A 17,440-nucleotide genomic window follows, 5' to 3' on the forward strand; every position below is an offset into this window, starting at 1 on the left:
CCAATGTCTTACTCTGTGGAACCTTGCAAAAGTGAAGAAACGATGAAGGGTTATTTAGGGCAGCTGGCCGATGTCAAAACTGCCAGAATGCTAATTAACTGCAGGCTGAGTCTCTTACTTGTGTGTGTGTATGTGTGTGTGTGTGTATACATATATATATGTGTGTGTTTGTGTGTGTGTGTATATATATATATATATGGAGCCTTTTGTATTATGGCATTTTTTTTCTTGCTGCTGTATTCATACATCCCACTGCAAATCATCTTTCATTTTTCATTCTGTTGACCTGGATATTATTTCTTTTCAGAAACAGGAAAAAAACCGAACATCTGTGTCTCCTTCCAATCTGCTGCACATCTGCGCGTTTTGTAGCGGGTCTTCAAAGTTCAGTTAGCAACCCACGGACGCCATTCATCTTCTTGTTAAAATGTCTACCGCTGTATCCAATGCTCATGCCCTTGAGGGTTTTCCTCTTTTTTTTTTTCCATTATTGTATATAAAGAACATTGTGACTTTTAATATTAGCATTTTTGCTTTCAACAGCAATTAGCAATCTCTTGGTTTGCTGTTTGGTAAAGCATCGGTTAATGAGGTCATCTAGTTTAAAATCCCAGCTACTTGAAAATAACAGGGAGGAGGTCAAATCTATCATTTCATGTTATATTCTCTGCTCTCTTTTCAGTTCTCTAAAGAAAAGATATCTTTGTTATCCACAATAAGTCATTACGACCCGTTACTGGCCCTCTGTGTTTTACTACCACCTCAAGATACAGTTAGGTTCTCTCTTGCTGAAGTACTGAAATAGGATAATTCATCTAATAAACAAACAAACAAAAAAAACAACTTTGAGCATCTGAGGATGAGGAATTGGTTTTGCGTTGGTTGTCTTTCCTCCGACAGTTCTGAGTTCACGTCTAGCGAGGGGTTGTCTCTATGGTGGAAGGGGTTCCCGGGGTGGTTGACCTCGGAGTGGCTGCTGGTGGTGTGTCCATCGGGCTCCCAGCCCCGCTGTTAGGCGTGACGGAGGAGCTGACTGCAGGTGTGTCTCCCTGCTGCTGGGCCTGCAGGGTCTGTCCACAGATGTGATGGTGCTTCTCCCAGTCTTTGTGCTGGCAAAATGAGCCACAGTATCGGGCTGTGTTACAGCCACTGCAGGTTTCACTCGCTTTACGGCCACAATTCCAGCAACTCTAAAGGAGAAGGCAGAAGACAGCAAGATCCCAAATTAATACACTGTTATGACAATAGTCTGACAAATTTGTTAGGCATCACTGTAGCCTTCTTTTCATGAACTATACAGTCAGGATGAAAAATCAAGGTGTTTACATATGGATACACACAATAAACACAGAAAATGCAGGTTTTGATGGGATGGTTGTCCAAACTGTTCTGCCAACAACTACTATGGCATCTAACAAAGTAGTTGAAGACTTTTTAAGTTCTTACTATAACATCCTTTCTTTTTAGGTTTGGTGATCTTTATATGTACATTCTCCTTTCACTCATGCTGACTAGCAATTACTATTTCCAATTTTTTTCCCAATACCTATACCACAATTGTCAGACACACAGATATATCTGAGCAGAAGCTTCTTCCTTTTGGATACTAAAAGGAATCACAAAGAAACTACCAGAACCATATCTATATTGGATTCAAAGAAATATAGTAAGAGTAGATAAAGGATTCTATTCCCTGCTCCTTCAGACTAGACAGGGTGAGGCAAGTCCTTTAACCTCTCTATGCCTTTAGTTCTTTCACTGCAGCTATTCAGTGAACCTTACAACCCAATGCTAGGACTGTGTTGAAACAACCCCCTTTACCTCAGCTCCCTGGAGGACAGGATCCTTGGTTTGTTTTTTCTCCCTGTATCTGAAGCACCCAGAATGGTGCCTGATAGATAGTAAGTGTTCAATAAGTATTTGTGAAATGAATGAATTAGACTATGCCTCATTTGGCTTTCAGAAATGAGAAATGCTAAAACTAGCCAAATAACAATTCTATTTTCACACAGTTCTTTACAGCCAATGGAGCTGCTCTCCTGCTCCTTTGTGCCTCAACAACTCTTGGAAGTCAGAAAAGCAGAGGGAACTGGGGCTCATCTGGGAGTGATGAGAACAAAACTCAAACCCTAGCAAGTTCGCTGCCAGTTGTGGGCAGTGTTTTGTAAGACATGAGAAAAGTGGGAATGAGGCTGCCAACAGGATTTAAACTTTAAGATAAATGCATCATGAATTAGAGCACAAACATACCAGAGACAGAAGAGCACCTTTTGGGGATAGGTCCTAGGCAGGCAAGGAGGAATGAGGAGGAAACTAACTTTCCGGGGTCCTCCTATGAGTGTGGTGGGGAGGGAGACCTCAGAAAGCTGACTTTAAATGTTTAAATGTTCCTAGTTTCTTTGGCAAGACAAACCCCATTATGCAAACTATAGTAAGTGATCTTAGCTTTATGCCTTTCAACTTTTTATTCTTTATCTTCATTGGTTTTGATTATGTCCTTGAAAAACAAACTTCTGACTACAATCTGGTAACCCCAAACAGCTGATGCTATATGCTTGTGTGATAAGAAAGATTTTTAAAGCCTTGACATAAGTAGATATTCACAGGTTTCCCTACTGTGTTCTCTACATTTGCTTTGCTTCTAGCATGCTGGTTGTGTGGCTTAAGGCAAGCTCATGAGCTGCTGACAATACTATACTCCTAGGAAATGTCAGCCCATCACCCTGTGTATGGCTTTACCACTGTGCAAAATGTGCAAGGGAATTTTTAGCAGCCATCCTAACATTGTTAACAAATCAACTGGCTCCCAGAGCCTTTCACGTGCTGAAAACCTTCAAACTCAAGAACTCCAATATAAAACTTTTAGAAAGAACCCAGCTCCATGTTCTTATTTCTTTTTTTTTTTTTTTTTTTTTTTTTTTTGAGACGGAGTCTCGCTCTGTCACCCAGGCTGGAGTGCAGTGGCTGGATCTCAGCTCACTGCAAGCTCTGCCTCCCAAGTTTACGCCATTCTCCTGCCTCAGCCTCCCAAGTAGCTGGGACTACAGGCGCCCGCCACCTCGCCCAGCTAGTTTTTTTGTGTTTTTTAGTAGAGACGGGGTTTCACCGTGTTAGCCGGGATGGTCTCGATCTCCTGACCTCGTGATCCGCCCGTCTTGGCCTCCCAAAGTGCTGGGATTACTATGTTGAGCAGAAAAGCTCAAACAAAAAAACAGAAATAAAAAAGAAAAGAAATTACAATCCAACAAGGAAAAACAAAACAAAAACTTAAAATCTCAAACTCTGGCCAATGATAGGTGTTTTAAGTGAACATTGCTGAGGAAATCTAGAAACTTGGTTGATATGTCAAAAAATGTTGTAAATTAAAATAAAATTTAAGTGAATAGTCAGTAGTAGAAGAAAATAATTTTTTCCTACTTCAATTAAGAAACTATCTCAAAAGATGAGAAGCTCTGATCAGAAGTTTCATTACCATAACTAGAAGTCTTTCTCTCTCAAAATTAATTCAACTGCATTGCATGCATGTACAATGGTTCCACAAAGATGTGAGCAAATGTGGGCCTGGCCCACCCTTCAAAGCCGCGAGGTATAATACTCAGTGCTCAGAGTGAAGTTAACTTCCTTGAGGTTTAGGCTTTAGAATAATGCCAGCTGGATCCTGGAACAAGCTCAGCAAATAAGCGATATTCCTAAATTACATCAGAATATTCCAATTAGAGAACAGAGACTCACATCCAAAACAATATTTTAAGGAAATTAAACATCTAATCTGAGTCAAGTGGCTTCTTTAGGAAATACCCTGGTGTGAGTCCTATCCGTTTTTTGGCAGAGGCCCGTTTTGGCAGACACAGGGTGGTAACTGTCCAATACTCAATGGCTCCTTCTGATTGAAATCAGATGTCTGCAACATTCTCAATTTAAACTGATTAAACACACAGACTAAACCAGGTAATTACAGATGCATGTGCTGGGAAGTGGAAAGGGAGACAGAATGGGGGCTTCTTTATTTTTTAAAGTGTTTTCAAAGATGGGAACAATTTTACAAATAAAAAAGTGGAATTGTGCCAAATACAGAAACAGATGTTTTGGATCATGAAGCTGCTGGGAATTGAGCCTTCTTGCCTAGTATTGTCTGGTTCTGATCCAGGAGTTAAGGGGTCTGGCTAGTTTTACCTCTAGTTTCATTCTGAAGTTGTTTGATACTATTCATTTACCACCCACCACTGGGCCAAAAAAAAAAAAACAAAAAAAAACAAAAAAAACCAACAACCTTCAGTTGTAGGAAGTTACAAAAAGAGCAATTTTAATGATCTAGTTAAAAAAAATCTGCAAATTTTTATTTCTCTTGACACTGCATTGCCGTGAATGTACAGGGGACTTTAGTGAGTGTTCAACTAACAAACGCTCCAATGTGCATATTCATTCTTAAAAGCTCATTAGAAAACTGAAAGAGCAATTTCTATTAATATATTTCTCTTGGATGCTCTAGAATTTCCTGTTGGCTAATCCATACCTGCGAGACTGATGCCTGATCAGTGGTACTCAGCCCCTGAACAGTCACAATTCTGGAAACAGCGGAAGGTACAGAATCTTGTGAGTACTCCAATTTGGATCATTCTAAGCTTTCTACTGTTCACAAAGGTGGACATTGCAAATTGTGTCTAACAGCCACACGTCTATCCACAAGGGCTGGGATAAAGGCAGTTAATGGCTTAATCTAATTTTACATTTTTCAATTTGTGCATTTTATATTCAAGATAGTATTTCCTGATAATTGTTATATTTATTTATTTTATTTTTAAATGACTGAGCTTCCCTTTCAGGTCTCTAAGGAGTGATGTGACTGAAATTACCACAATACTGTAGAAAGCTCACAGATATCCATTTCATAGCAAATTTCATTCCCAAAGCTCATGGCACTTTATAGTCTTCCCTTATTTGTGATAATGTTATTCCCTTTGTGGCATAAAAATATCTTCCTCCCTACCTGAAAAATAAGAATAAGTCAATTGACCAAAGTTAGGTTGTGACTCAGATGAAGAATTTGTGGCTGAACACGAACATCCCCTTTGCTAAATATATTAAATACAAGGCTAGATACAGAACCAATGGATTGAAGCTTTTGAATGCCAACACTGCATATTGAAGGTGTTTGACACTTTGTTTCAAACCAGCATTTCTCTTTGTCCTTAAGAAAAATATTTAGAGAATGATCTTTTTCTTGTATAAGCATATATCCCTTCTGGTTCTTACTGCAGAAAAATCTTTCTCTGAAGGACAAAATATCTTTTATTTTGTCTCTGAACTGCTTTAAGTCTCTCCAGATCTTACATATCTATAATTCTCCAGAAAAACTTGCACAGAATTGATGTGTAATAAATTTAAATATAACAGAATGATGGTAACTGAAACTCCTCAAATGTTAAGAATCCTACAGAAGGCAACACATTGACTTAAATTCACATTAAGATCACATCATCATCTACTTCCATTGCACTTGACAATTTAAAATCATTTTCACATGATTGCAGTTTCAGAAATTGGGGCCCTCAAAATAAATAATTTTCACAGTAAAAGGCTTGCCCCAAGTCACCAAAATATAAAATTACATAGCCAAAGTTTGATTCACCCAGATGTTTGGATTACAAATTAAAAATACTCTTTCCAAAATGCCACACTTTGTCAATTTCAGATCTTTTATTAGCTCTCATTGTGGCAGGAACAGGTTAGCAGGCACTTAACTCCCAAAAATGGACAGAAATTGAACCGTAAAGTTAAGAGGCAGCAAAGACGAGGTGTCAGAGTGTGTAATGAAAATGGCACAGGCTTCAAAAGCCAGGCCAACTTCATTTCCAACTTCATCACTTCGTGGCTTTGGAACCAGAAGCCAGTTACTTAACCTCTTGGAGCAACAGAACATGTAAAGCAGGAATAATAACCTCAGGATTATTCAGGATTATGTCAGTGCTAAGCACAGTGCATGATGTTCAGTAGGTCCTGAAAAATGGCAGGTACTAACACCACTCCCTCCTTTTGGTACTGACTGGAAGAAAGAGAGAGTAGATACAATCCTTGCTCCAGATCCAGTACCTTACAACTTTTAGAATTAGAAAGCTCAAAGTCCCATTCAAATTAAGTGCTATCACCCACAGGCACTGATAGCTACAGGGGAAGAACATTAACTTACTTCCCCTCTTACTTCATTAGTGACTAATAATTTCTTCTCCATCTTCATTTGCTGTCCTCAAAATTTCTGAAGATTTACCACTGCTGACTACTTCCCTGTTCTTCCTTATTAAATGCCTCTTGTTGAAATTTCCCCTAATTTTGGTTTCCTAGATACTACTAAAATTTTCTTTCTTATACAACAACTTCTTTTACTGTTTGTTCTTTTCCCTGTAAACAGTTGATAGTGAGGGAGGGAGGGATGCTGGCATAAAGAAAAGGAATATCCTTTCCTTCTCATGCTGCCCCTTGTGAGATCTTGCGGTTTCAACAATCAGCTGTAAGCAAATTACTCTCAAACCTGCTTCTCCTTGTTATCCTCTTCCTGAGTTTTTGCTCCTACTTTCAACTGCCTAATCTGAGGATGTTCCACTAGGTCAGTATTCCCTAAACCCAACTCTGGTGGGTCCGTTTCAGTCTTTGGCAACACTCATGCCTAAGACTTTGTCACTTTATTGCAAACTCCTCTTTCCTTAGCCACTGGAACCATTCAGTGCCAAACCGCACAGACTTTACTTCTGTGGTCTCTCTCCTTTCCTTTCCAATTGCATAGTCACTACTCTAATTCCCTCGCCACCCTTCCTGTTAGGATCATTTCTTAACTGGTTTTCTTCTCCGTTTTCCTCTTTCTTTCTTATATATATACACACTGCTCATTTGTAAGGTGACTTTTCTTTTAATAAAACACTTCTCATCTCATTTGCACCTCTCAACCACCTTGCAAATCAGGTAGATCATGGAAACGTTATCCCAAATTTTGCAGATGAGAAAACCAAAGCTTCAAGAGGTGAGCAACCAAAGGTCAATCCTAGCCCAGTGCCCTGTCTACTATATCATGAACATCTACGCAATCAAATGGCTGACCTCTTAATTTTAAAAAAAATTATATATATATAATTGTACATATTGTATATTGTATAACTACATATATATACACACACACACATATATGTACATATATATATAAAAATTGTAACATAGTATCATAGCTCATGTTCTGAGAGCTCCAGATTTTTCTGGGAATCAACTAGTCTGATGAGATTGTGAATGCTTTGATAGGACCCATGCTGTGAGGCCCCTATGTTTTATTCAGAGTCTACACAGGTGGCATTTCCAGTTTGGGCCAAACTTCACAGATCCCACTGAGGTTGGTATAACTGTGCAGCTCTGCACCTATATAAGAATGATAAATAAAGGCTGTTTTAATCTGAGGGGAAAACATCACTTTGGTAGTTTAAAACTCTAAACAATTAGAACAGTAAAAGTATTTATCTGTTTCTGTGCTCACTTGCAGTTTCTTGCTTCAATCACCCAAGCTAGTATAAGGTATGGATCTCAAAGAAAGCTGTAGAAGTTTCCTTGGAAATAGCTGCAATCTGAGAGCATTCACTGGAAAAAGCCTTATCTGTACACAAATAGGAAATGAAAAATGGAAAGAAATATGGAAAAAATAAGAGAGTTTAAGATGATCAGATTCAGTGAATTTCTGATTTATGCTAATGCTGGCATTCTATTCCGGGTTAAATATATAATTCACTGGGAAAAGAGAAAGTACAGTAAGCATCACATTGCTTAGATATCTGCCGCAAGTCCAGTGTCATTCTAACTGATAGTAATAACAATTATCAGCCTATAAATCCAAGTAAAGTTTGAGAACTAGGTAGAAATAATCATGACGTCCAATGAAGAACAGATACAGTAGTACACAATCAGGAAAAAATCAAACAAACAAAAACCTCCCACTCTCGCCATGTAGCTACTAAGAAGGTGGCCTGAAAGCCGGGCTGCCTGAGCTAAGGACCAACTCACATTTACTGACCACGAGACACTCAGCAAGTGGCCTAATCCCTTCAAGACACAGCTTTTTTATCTGTAAAACGAGAAAAGCCGCACTATCTACTTTGTCAGAGTCGATGTGAGAAGTAAATGAGCTAAAGTGTAGAAAGCACTTTATACCATGCCTGGTGTAGAGTTAAACACACATTGTAGGTCGTCTTATTTCATCTCAGGCAAAACAAACTTCATGCAACCTCCAATAACTCTGCTGACTGTGGGTTCCCATGAGCCTGGGACAGCCTGGTTTACTGGACTGGTCTGTCTTAGCAAGAGCACCCTTTTTTACTCCAAAAAGCATCCTCGTTTGGATGCTAAATTTTACACGCCCCCGCCCCCCTACAAATAATAACCATGAGTTATTCATTCCTGCCTCCAAGCCTTCTTTCTGCTGGTCTCCCCAATTAAATGATCTCAACTCCTCTCCTCCTTCTGAAACATTTCCACTGCCAGTCTTTCAGAACTGCTGTTTTTCCTAGGCAGAATGAGCATCATTAGCTCCATTTTATACATGTGAAAACTGAGGTAGGAAGAGAAAGGGTAAATTCAGAAATTATAGACAGAAGAATTCAGAGATATCTAGAGTTAACACAAATAGCACAGAAGAAACATAAATGGCCAAGCTAGGCCTAGAACTCTGGTCTTCTGATTGCAAAGCTTAGATTCCTTCTTAAAGTCACTATGAAGGAGAGAGAGAATAATAATGTGTGTATCTAACCACATATACATTGTTATAGATTTGGACTATACAGTTTATACCTGACCTAGGTTAGAGATGGGCAGATGTTTACAATAGGTGGTGGCGTCAAATAAATAAAGGGAAAGGGAGAAAAGAATATTGTTTCAGTAGGAATACTTTAGTATATATTGTGATTTTTTAAAAACTGTGGGAAATATGAGCAGATAATAATATGTTGTGTTACAGCTTTCAAAAACACTATTTTAAAAATCTTTTAAACAACCTTGCAAGGTAAGTGAGTATCGTCCCATTCCTTAAGAAGAAATGGAGGCTGACAGGAATGAAATGAATTGCCCAAGGACCTCTGAGACAGTAACTGAGCTGGGGCCATAATTCAGGACTTCTGGGTCCTCCTCTCAGATACTTTCTGCCACACCTATCTGCCTCTGAGCTGTGCTAGCAAAAGATGATCATCTGATCAGATGAACATGGCCTTTAAGAGGTGGGACCATTCAACTTATCATTGAAGACAGGACACTTGACAGTGTAAGGGGGCGCTCGTAATAATTATATGGCGACATTAGGTGTCAATGGACAGTTCCACCCAAAGTGGGAGGTGTGGTTGCCCTGCACCCTAGGTTACAGTGCACTCTCTGGTAAGTTTTGCACATTAAACTTCTAAGAAATGAGAACTTTCGTTTTTCTTAGAAAACAGAATAATTCATAAAATACTTAAAGCACAAGGCAGGCCGGGCGTGGTGGCTCACGCCTGTAATCCCAGCGCTTTGGGAGGCTGAGGCGGGCAGGTCACAAAGTCAGGAGATCGAGACCACGGTGAAACCCTGTCTCTATTAAAAATACAAAAAAAATTAGTGGGGCGTGGTGGCGGGCGCCTGTAGTCCCAGCTACTCGGGAGGCTGAGGCAGGAGAATGGCGTGAGCCCGGGAGGCAGAGCTTGCAGTGAGCCAAGATTGCACCACTGCACTCCAGTCTGGGTGACAGAGCGAGACTCCGTTTCAAAATAAATAAATAAATAAATAAATAAATAAGCACATGGCAATATGGACCTTATTGGGTGTAAAGAAGTCTTTTTTCCATCTTTCTTTCTTCTATTCTTGGGAAATTATTTACATTATTTTTGGAGAAAAGAGGCTTAATCCTTCTAGAGATGATTCCTCCCCAAGTCCTTTTTTTTTTTTTTTTTTTTTTTTTGAGACGGAGTCTTGCTCTGTCGCCCAGGCTGGGGTGCAGTGGCCGGATCTCAGCTCACTGCAAGCTCCACCTCCCGGGTTTACGCCATTCTCCTGCCTCAGCCTCCTGAGCAGCTGGGACTACAGGCGCCCGCCACCTCGCCCGGCTAGTTTTTTGTATTTTTTAGTAGAGATGGGGTTTCACCGTGTTAGCCAGAATGGTCTCGATCTCCTGACCTCGTGATACACCCGTCTCGGCCTCCCAAAGTGCTGGGATTACAGGCTTGAGCCACCGCGCCCGGCCCCTCCCCAAGTCTTAAAAGTGGTCTTGCAATTTAAAGAATAAGAAAACAGACCTAAGTTGCCGTCTTTATCTGCATCCAAAAATTATCTTAATGATCCTTATGAAAAGCTCCTTACTTCACTATTACAAAACAACAGGGACTGAAAGCATGCTGTGAGATCTTGTTGGGGCTCTGCCATTTCCTAGCTGTGTAATTTTAGCCAGGTGAGTTTCCTCATCCATAGCACGACTCAAGGTTCAAGCCATACACTAGACACTTCCACTCTTCTTCAGATTATGATAAAATCAAAGCTTTTACAGGTTCAGTGCCTTTCTCAAAAATCACAGAATTGTAAGAACTATAGCCAGGAATGAAATTTTACCCTCTGAATTCCAAACCCTTTCCTTTATGATGCTCTGCTTTAAAATTATTGGGAAAGTGTCATTGAAGACACTGGTAATGTTATATTAAAGATCAGTTCACCCAAGAGGTCAAAAAAAAAAAAAAAAAAAAAAAAGAAAAACAAGAAATTACAGAAGACCATTCTTACATAAGTGGTAGATATGACTGAATAACCTGTCACGGATACTGTTTACTGTTTAACAGAGTATATTTATAATGCTAAATATTGGAGTCAAGATCATATATTTTCTAAATAGGTTTTAGGAACAAAGACACAAAGCTTATAAATACTGAAGGAATACAGCATGTTACTGCCTGAATACAAAGACTTAATTGACAATTTCTTCCTACATATCTGTCTTTAGAATTTGGTGACCTAAAAAGTACTCTTAACATACCTAACAGCCCTAAAATATTCATGTGAAAGTGATAGTTTTAATGATGACATCAACTGTGCCTCACGATATTGCTCATTTGAACAGAGAAGGACAAATTCTCCTCAAAAGATGCTAATAATGTTTTTAAAATAAAAACACAAAACAAAGTCCTTATATCTTAGTCACAAGATACCAATAAAACTGAATTTATGCCTAGTTTAATTGAACAATGGAAAAGTCAGCAGTTAAAGGGCAGATAAACTTCCCTTTGTCCCTCTTTTCCTGAGAAACTTTCAAATGTTGAAAATCAATTCCTTTTGTCCCCTTGTTATTCATCTGCTACACATTAAATAGAAACTCTGGGCATTGAGTGATTCCTGCAGAGTCTTTCATCTACACAAGAGCCTGGTACAAATTAAATACTTACTCTCCCTCACAAATTATAGATATGTATTGTAGTACACCATCGATTTATCAGTCCATGCCATTGCGAGTTCAGCTTGGTGAGAGCAGCCCATTGTAGTCCTTTATCTAAAGTTACTCTGGGGTTAAGGATTGTGATGCTATGTTAATTAATGTGGAGCATTACTATTCTGCTCTGATTTTGCAGGCTATATTTTAAAAATCATTTTGTTGGATATTGTGTTTTAGTTACTTTGCAGATCTTTGAGCCATTTAGCCTAGCTCTGTGTGTGTGTGTGTGTGTGTGTGTGTGTGTGTGTGTGAATTATTATACTGGAACAATAATATATGTAATATTACCTCTAGTAGCAATGTTACGCTATGAAATGACCATCATATGGGTTATCACAAATAATATGGAAGTACAGACTCTCTCCAAGATCTGTTAGAAATATTCAGTTGATGCAAACATTGTTTTAGCATTGGACTTTAAGACCAATAGCTAAGGCAGTGATTTCAATCCCAAGCCTGCCAGATGTCTTTGGAGACCATGGCTTACACAGTATCTATTAAATCCCAATTAGAAAGCAAGCATACACATATGCACACGCACACATACACAAAACACACACACACACAGAAACACACAAAGCCAAGCTATGAGTCTCTAAATAATGCTGGGAAGTTATAAGAATTTCACTTTAATTGGTAACCTACTAAACATATTCAAAACCTTTTTTGGCAAAGATTAGGTGTTCAATAAAAAGACAAATGTCATCAGCTCTTGGCAAATTTCACGAGTACCTTGACTTTCCCCACACTGTTTTAAATTTTTTCCCAAATATTTGTCTAAAGTGATCACCTTGAATAAAAAATGAGCACTCTAATGAATGAAAACTATCTCGTTTATTTGGAGCCTCCCAAGACGCCCCACCTCGCTTGAATCCTCCTGCTGATTGATAACTGCCAGCGCGTCCTCTGCTGCCTGACGCTTGGCCTCGGCAACCGTGCGCTCCATTTTGGCCCGCTCTGTCGTGATCATGTCGTGGGCTTTCCGCTCCGCCTCAGACACGGCCTTCTGCAGCTCCGTCATCGCCTGGCGCTTCACCTCGTTGACGGCCTCCTCTGTGTGCCAGTCAGGCCAAACCAGACAAGAAAACACTCTCGGTTAGCCCAAGTCATTGGATATGGATTACTTTTCTTTTAATTTTTTTTTTTTCTTTTCGAGTCAGGTCTCACTATATTGCCCAGGCTGGTCTCGAACCCCTAGGCTCAAATGATCCTCTGCATCAATCTCCCCTAGCAGCTGGAATTAAAGGCACCTACCAGCCACCATGCCCACTATCTGATTACTTTTTTATAGAATTCTATAGAACAAGCATAACTCTCATCCAAATTATTGGGCAGTTCCAGCAGTCTAAAAACTAGCAGATCTTTTGCCATACATTTAGGAAAACAAAGAGTGAAAATGTTTCTTTAACTTGAATTTATGGAAATATTTTTTGAAATTCCTATATCATTATTATAATGTTTTCATCAAATTGATACCTCCAGAAATGATTCTGAGACCAGATAAGAAGTTAAAGGACAAGGACATTCGCAAGAAACCTGTCTGAATAATTCAGACACGTAAAGTTAGTTTTCCACAATGCTAAAAGTTAATATGAATATAGGAGGGTCCACAGCTCAAGCATTCAGAAAAAAAGAGAGGGAGAGAATGGATTTTACACATAAACAAGTAAGTGCAAACTATTAGTTGCTGGTATAATCTACAACACAATAGTGAAAAGGTAACTCAGATAGCAATTAAGTTACTATAGACCTTTTAATGGAAAATCAATGCTATAATGGATGATCCAGTTTTACTTTTGAAAAGTCATTTCCTGAGTAATATAAGTATGTGCCTTTATAGATTAAATGATAGAGGTTTTAAAAAATAATCTCATTTTTACATTTTAAGCTGCTGTCCATTTACTTTACCAAATATATACAGTGGTTTTGCATAACCAACTGTTGCACTAGACAAATATAACTGAATCATACCATGGGCCAAAACAATCAGGCCTGACTATGAGTCTGCAAGGTGTCAAATAAGCTCTTTATTTTTGGCTGAGGAAAGGGTGCAAAGATTCAACTAATGTACAACATAAGATTGACAACTAAAACAAGTAATTTCCATTAAAAAAATTAACTGTTCTAATTAACAGGGGAAAATATCCTCCCCCTGAATTAGTTTATCTAATTTTCATCTTTATTCAAAGCAAAATGACAATGATTAATTGAAAATTTAATAAGCAGTAATTATTAACTTGGCAAACCTAGTACCAATTAACACTCTATTAAAACTAATTATGACATGTTTCATTCAAGTGTTTGCACTTAATTGTTTCACCCACTTAAAAAGCACCTTAATTAAATGTTCTGTTTAATTAAAAACATAGATTCCTAATAAAAATGTTTTACTGTAGATTAAAAATGTAAGAGATGCAAGTGTTCCTATGGTTTCTTCAATTCCTCTGGTTTATTTCACACATCTATCGTCCATGACTTGAGAATCATCAGAAGCTCTCCATTACTAATTAACTGTCATGACTTTTGTAGCCTCTGTCATTTTAGCAGCATTATATCTGAAGTACATTTCTTTGCAATTACTGTCTGTTAGGTTTTATAAACTAAAATATAAGTAAAAGATCCATGCTGGAAATATTAACTAAATTGTATTAAGCCTTTGTTAGCTGCTTTAAGATATGCATTTAAAATCTGTGTAGAATCAGAGTATTGCAAACAGCTTACAGCACCTTCTTCACTAGGAGGTGAAAAGATGGCTTTATTACCCTATCATAAATGACTCGGGGCACAAGGGAAGTACTGCCCTTCTAACTATACAGCCAGGGTCTAATTTAGTTTGAATATTCAAGGTGAATTAAAATTCTATCTAAGTGGTAATACAGGACAATAATTTTTGCTTACGATCAAAGCTGTAGCTTGACTAATTGTATATGCAAATCAGGCAATTTATATTTAAATTATGCATTCCTATTCTAATCCCACAGGCATATACAGATCAGCAAAGAGAATTGGTAGGACATTTGCAAGGTGCTTGAATATTTATTACCAACTGCAAACATTCTCTGATCGTGTAAAAATATACTGAAGAAAACATTCAGTTACAAATTTAAAACCATCTTTATGTTAGATTTTTTTTCCAGTTTCATAAAGACCCCTGGTAACTTTTGAGTGCATTTGTTACTTTTGCTTTTAAAAATACTACTTTTAGAAGAGAATATGGTCTTGAACAATTGTTTGGATTTCTAATCTTTAAAAATGTGTGTTGTTATGTTATTATACTGTATTATTCGGGGCAATGTGAAAGATTTGCATAGGGTCTGTAGATTAAATAAGTCTTGTATCAATGTGAATGTTTTGATTTTGGTAACTGTACTGAAGTTAAGTAGAATATTCTTGTTCTTGGTAAACTGACATTCAAATCATTTAAGGTAAAGAGAAATTATGTCTGCAACTTACTCTCAAAATGATTAGAAATATATATGTATATATATTTAAGAGAAAGAAGAGGATGAAAGAGAGGAAAAGATAAAATACTAAAGCAAGTATGATAAGGGAAACTAGGTGAAAGTTATAGAGGAATATTTTGTACTTTTTTTGTAACTTTCCTGCATGTTTGAAATCATTTCAAAATATAATGATGCAAAAAGCTATAGATGTACTTTCAAGCACAGGGTATACTTCTTGTAATTATAATTTTCTGTGAAAGTAGATGCATTTGTTATGCTACATCAAGTTTTGGGTGTTCTGCCCCTTTTGTATTTTTCAAACACTTTATTCACCTATCTTTTGCAACAAAGATAACATATAATAATTTCATTGCAAAGACACACTTTATAGGTTTTCTTCAAAAAAAATTTTTGCCCATAGCCAATTTTAGAAACCTAGGATAAAAGCTTTCAAATTGTAACAAGCTGAGTGCAGATGTCACATTCTGCCCTTGGTGTTTTCATCGTGTTGGATGCCTTGACACTGAACACTAGAAATGCCATTTAAGAAGCCTATAAAGATAAATATTATAAGTAGTTACTGGAGATTTCTAGATGAAACTGTCATCCATACTTGGAGGATTTAATATACTCCTTAAAATTTAGCATCTATCCATAGAAAACTATTCCTAAACTGTTTTTAAGCAGCAGTTTAGGGATCCCACTGTGAGAAGAATACAAATTTAATGTCATATTTTAGATTGAAAACCTTCTGTAGATGATAGGCACTGTAACAAATAATCTAAACACTTCCTAGATAAGGTTTAACCCTTCTTGGAGAGGGCAAGCACACAACAAAAACAAGGACTGCTCTTAAGTCCCCAAAACCTAAATTACATGCAGAATTAGGTTAAAAAAACCCCCAAAACAGACAGTAAAGAAAAATAATAGTGGATTCAATAGATAACAATATGCCATGTAGGAAAAAATAAACAACTGACTAAGTGGAAAATACATAGTGCAGTTATGAATCTGCGTCCAATTGCTTCCCACTTATGGTAGGACTTCCTTTGTGTATAGCTATTCAAGTTGACTTTCCAACAAAGGTGCTATATTCAGAAAAATCTGTTCTCACTTAATAGCAGTCAAACAAAGACTTTAGCAGATAATAGCACATAAGGAATTTGGATTACACAAGACCTTACTGGCAATTTTTCTTTATGAACTATGAAGAATTTCACTTAAATATACTTAAAAAGGGAAATGTGGAGAAAAGACTCACTCCTCTGAACATAAAGTCACCCTTCTTCTGTCCAAAATCACAATTATTTGTACCTCTCATTGGAATAAGTTGCACTGACAGCTTAGAAATGGAAGAGAAAATGGTCAGAAGGAAGATGTTGTCCGTCTTTTCAGGTAGGTGGTACTCGGCATATTTTTAACAGCTTGAGAGTACCACATAACTATTATTGTAAATCTGGTAAAACTACACAGTTCAGCAACATATGTATTTTAACCTTTAAGCTAAATGGACCTATCTAATTTGCATATTGGACGTGCAAGACAGCTTTCTGATTCTTAATCTGGGCTACTAAACCTACAATGCTATCAGATTTTAAAGCTCATTATCACTCTTACAAAAACAGGTATTTCTTAGAAAATGTATAAAAATACTTGGATAAGATACATGTGACTAGCCGGGCGTGGTGGCTCATGCCTGTAATGCCAGCACTTTGGGAGGTTGAGGCAGGTGGATCACAAAGTCAGGAGATCGAGACCATCCTGGCTAACACGGTGAAACTCCATCTCTACCAAAAAAAAACACAAAAAACTAGCCGGGCGTGGTGGCGGGCGCCTGTGGTCCCAGCTACTCGGGAGGCTGAGGCAGGAGAAGGGTGTGAACCCGGGAGGCGGAGCTTGCAGTGAGCCGAGATCATGCCACTGCACTCCAGCCTGGGTGACAGAGCGAGACTCTGTCTCAAAAAAAAAAAAAAAAAAAAAAGATACATGTGACTAGAGAGTCAGCAAGTACACAGAACTACAAACACAGCTGAGTGAAATCCCAAAGAAACAAAAAATCTTTCCCCTGACTCTTCAGTTTGTACTGTTTGTAGAAGTAGCATTTCCCAGTTTCCCAACTCAAAAAGACAAACTATTTTAAGAGTTGGAGTTACAGTAGCTGAAAGCCTTGGTATGTTTTTCATGGCCTCTTCAACTCTTGAAACAGGTTTATGTTTCATCTCCTGAGCTGGTTTTCAAAAACGTTTTTGCTTGCTAGGTGGTTCCACCAAAATTCTCACAGATCTGGACTTCTTTAAGCCCAATAACAAGTCAGTGGGTCATGAGGAGATTTAAATCTACTATTACAAAATACAGAGCAGCATCTTGTAATGGAAAGCAGACAGTGTATATGAAAAGCAAAAATAAATGTTTAGTAACTTTGTTATTTCACTTAAAAAGTAATTTAGCTCTGATTGTTGAATACTAATTAGTACAGAACAATTTTAAAAGTCGATTGTAACCAAAAAATTATCTGAGTACTTTAACAAGTCAA

At 37.9% G+C, this 17,440-nt stretch overlaps 1 protein-coding gene across 1 annotated transcript in view; it reads right to left on the reverse strand.

The window, feature by feature from the left end:
- The window catches only part of RUNX1T1 (RUNX1 partner transcriptional co-repressor 1), a 143,221-nt gene that overhangs the window by 4,325 nt on the left and 121,456 nt on the right, over positions 1–17,440 (reverse strand). Inside the window, 2 exon segments of the mRNA XM_015145689.3 lie at positions 1–1,190; positions 12,327–12,517. The exon segment at positions 1–1,190 is cut by the window's left edge and continues 4,325 nt beyond it. Of these exon segments, the coding sequence (XP_015001175.2) occupies positions 915–1,190; positions 12,327–12,517 (467 nt within the window). The 3' untranslated portion in view covers positions 1–914.

This window comes from Macaca mulatta, chromosome 8, assembly GCF_049350105.2.
Source record: "Macaca mulatta isolate MMU2019108-1 chromosome 8, T2T-MMU8v2.0, whole genome shotgun sequence".
NCBI lineage: Eukaryota > Metazoa > Chordata > Mammalia > Primates > Cercopithecidae > Macaca > Macaca mulatta.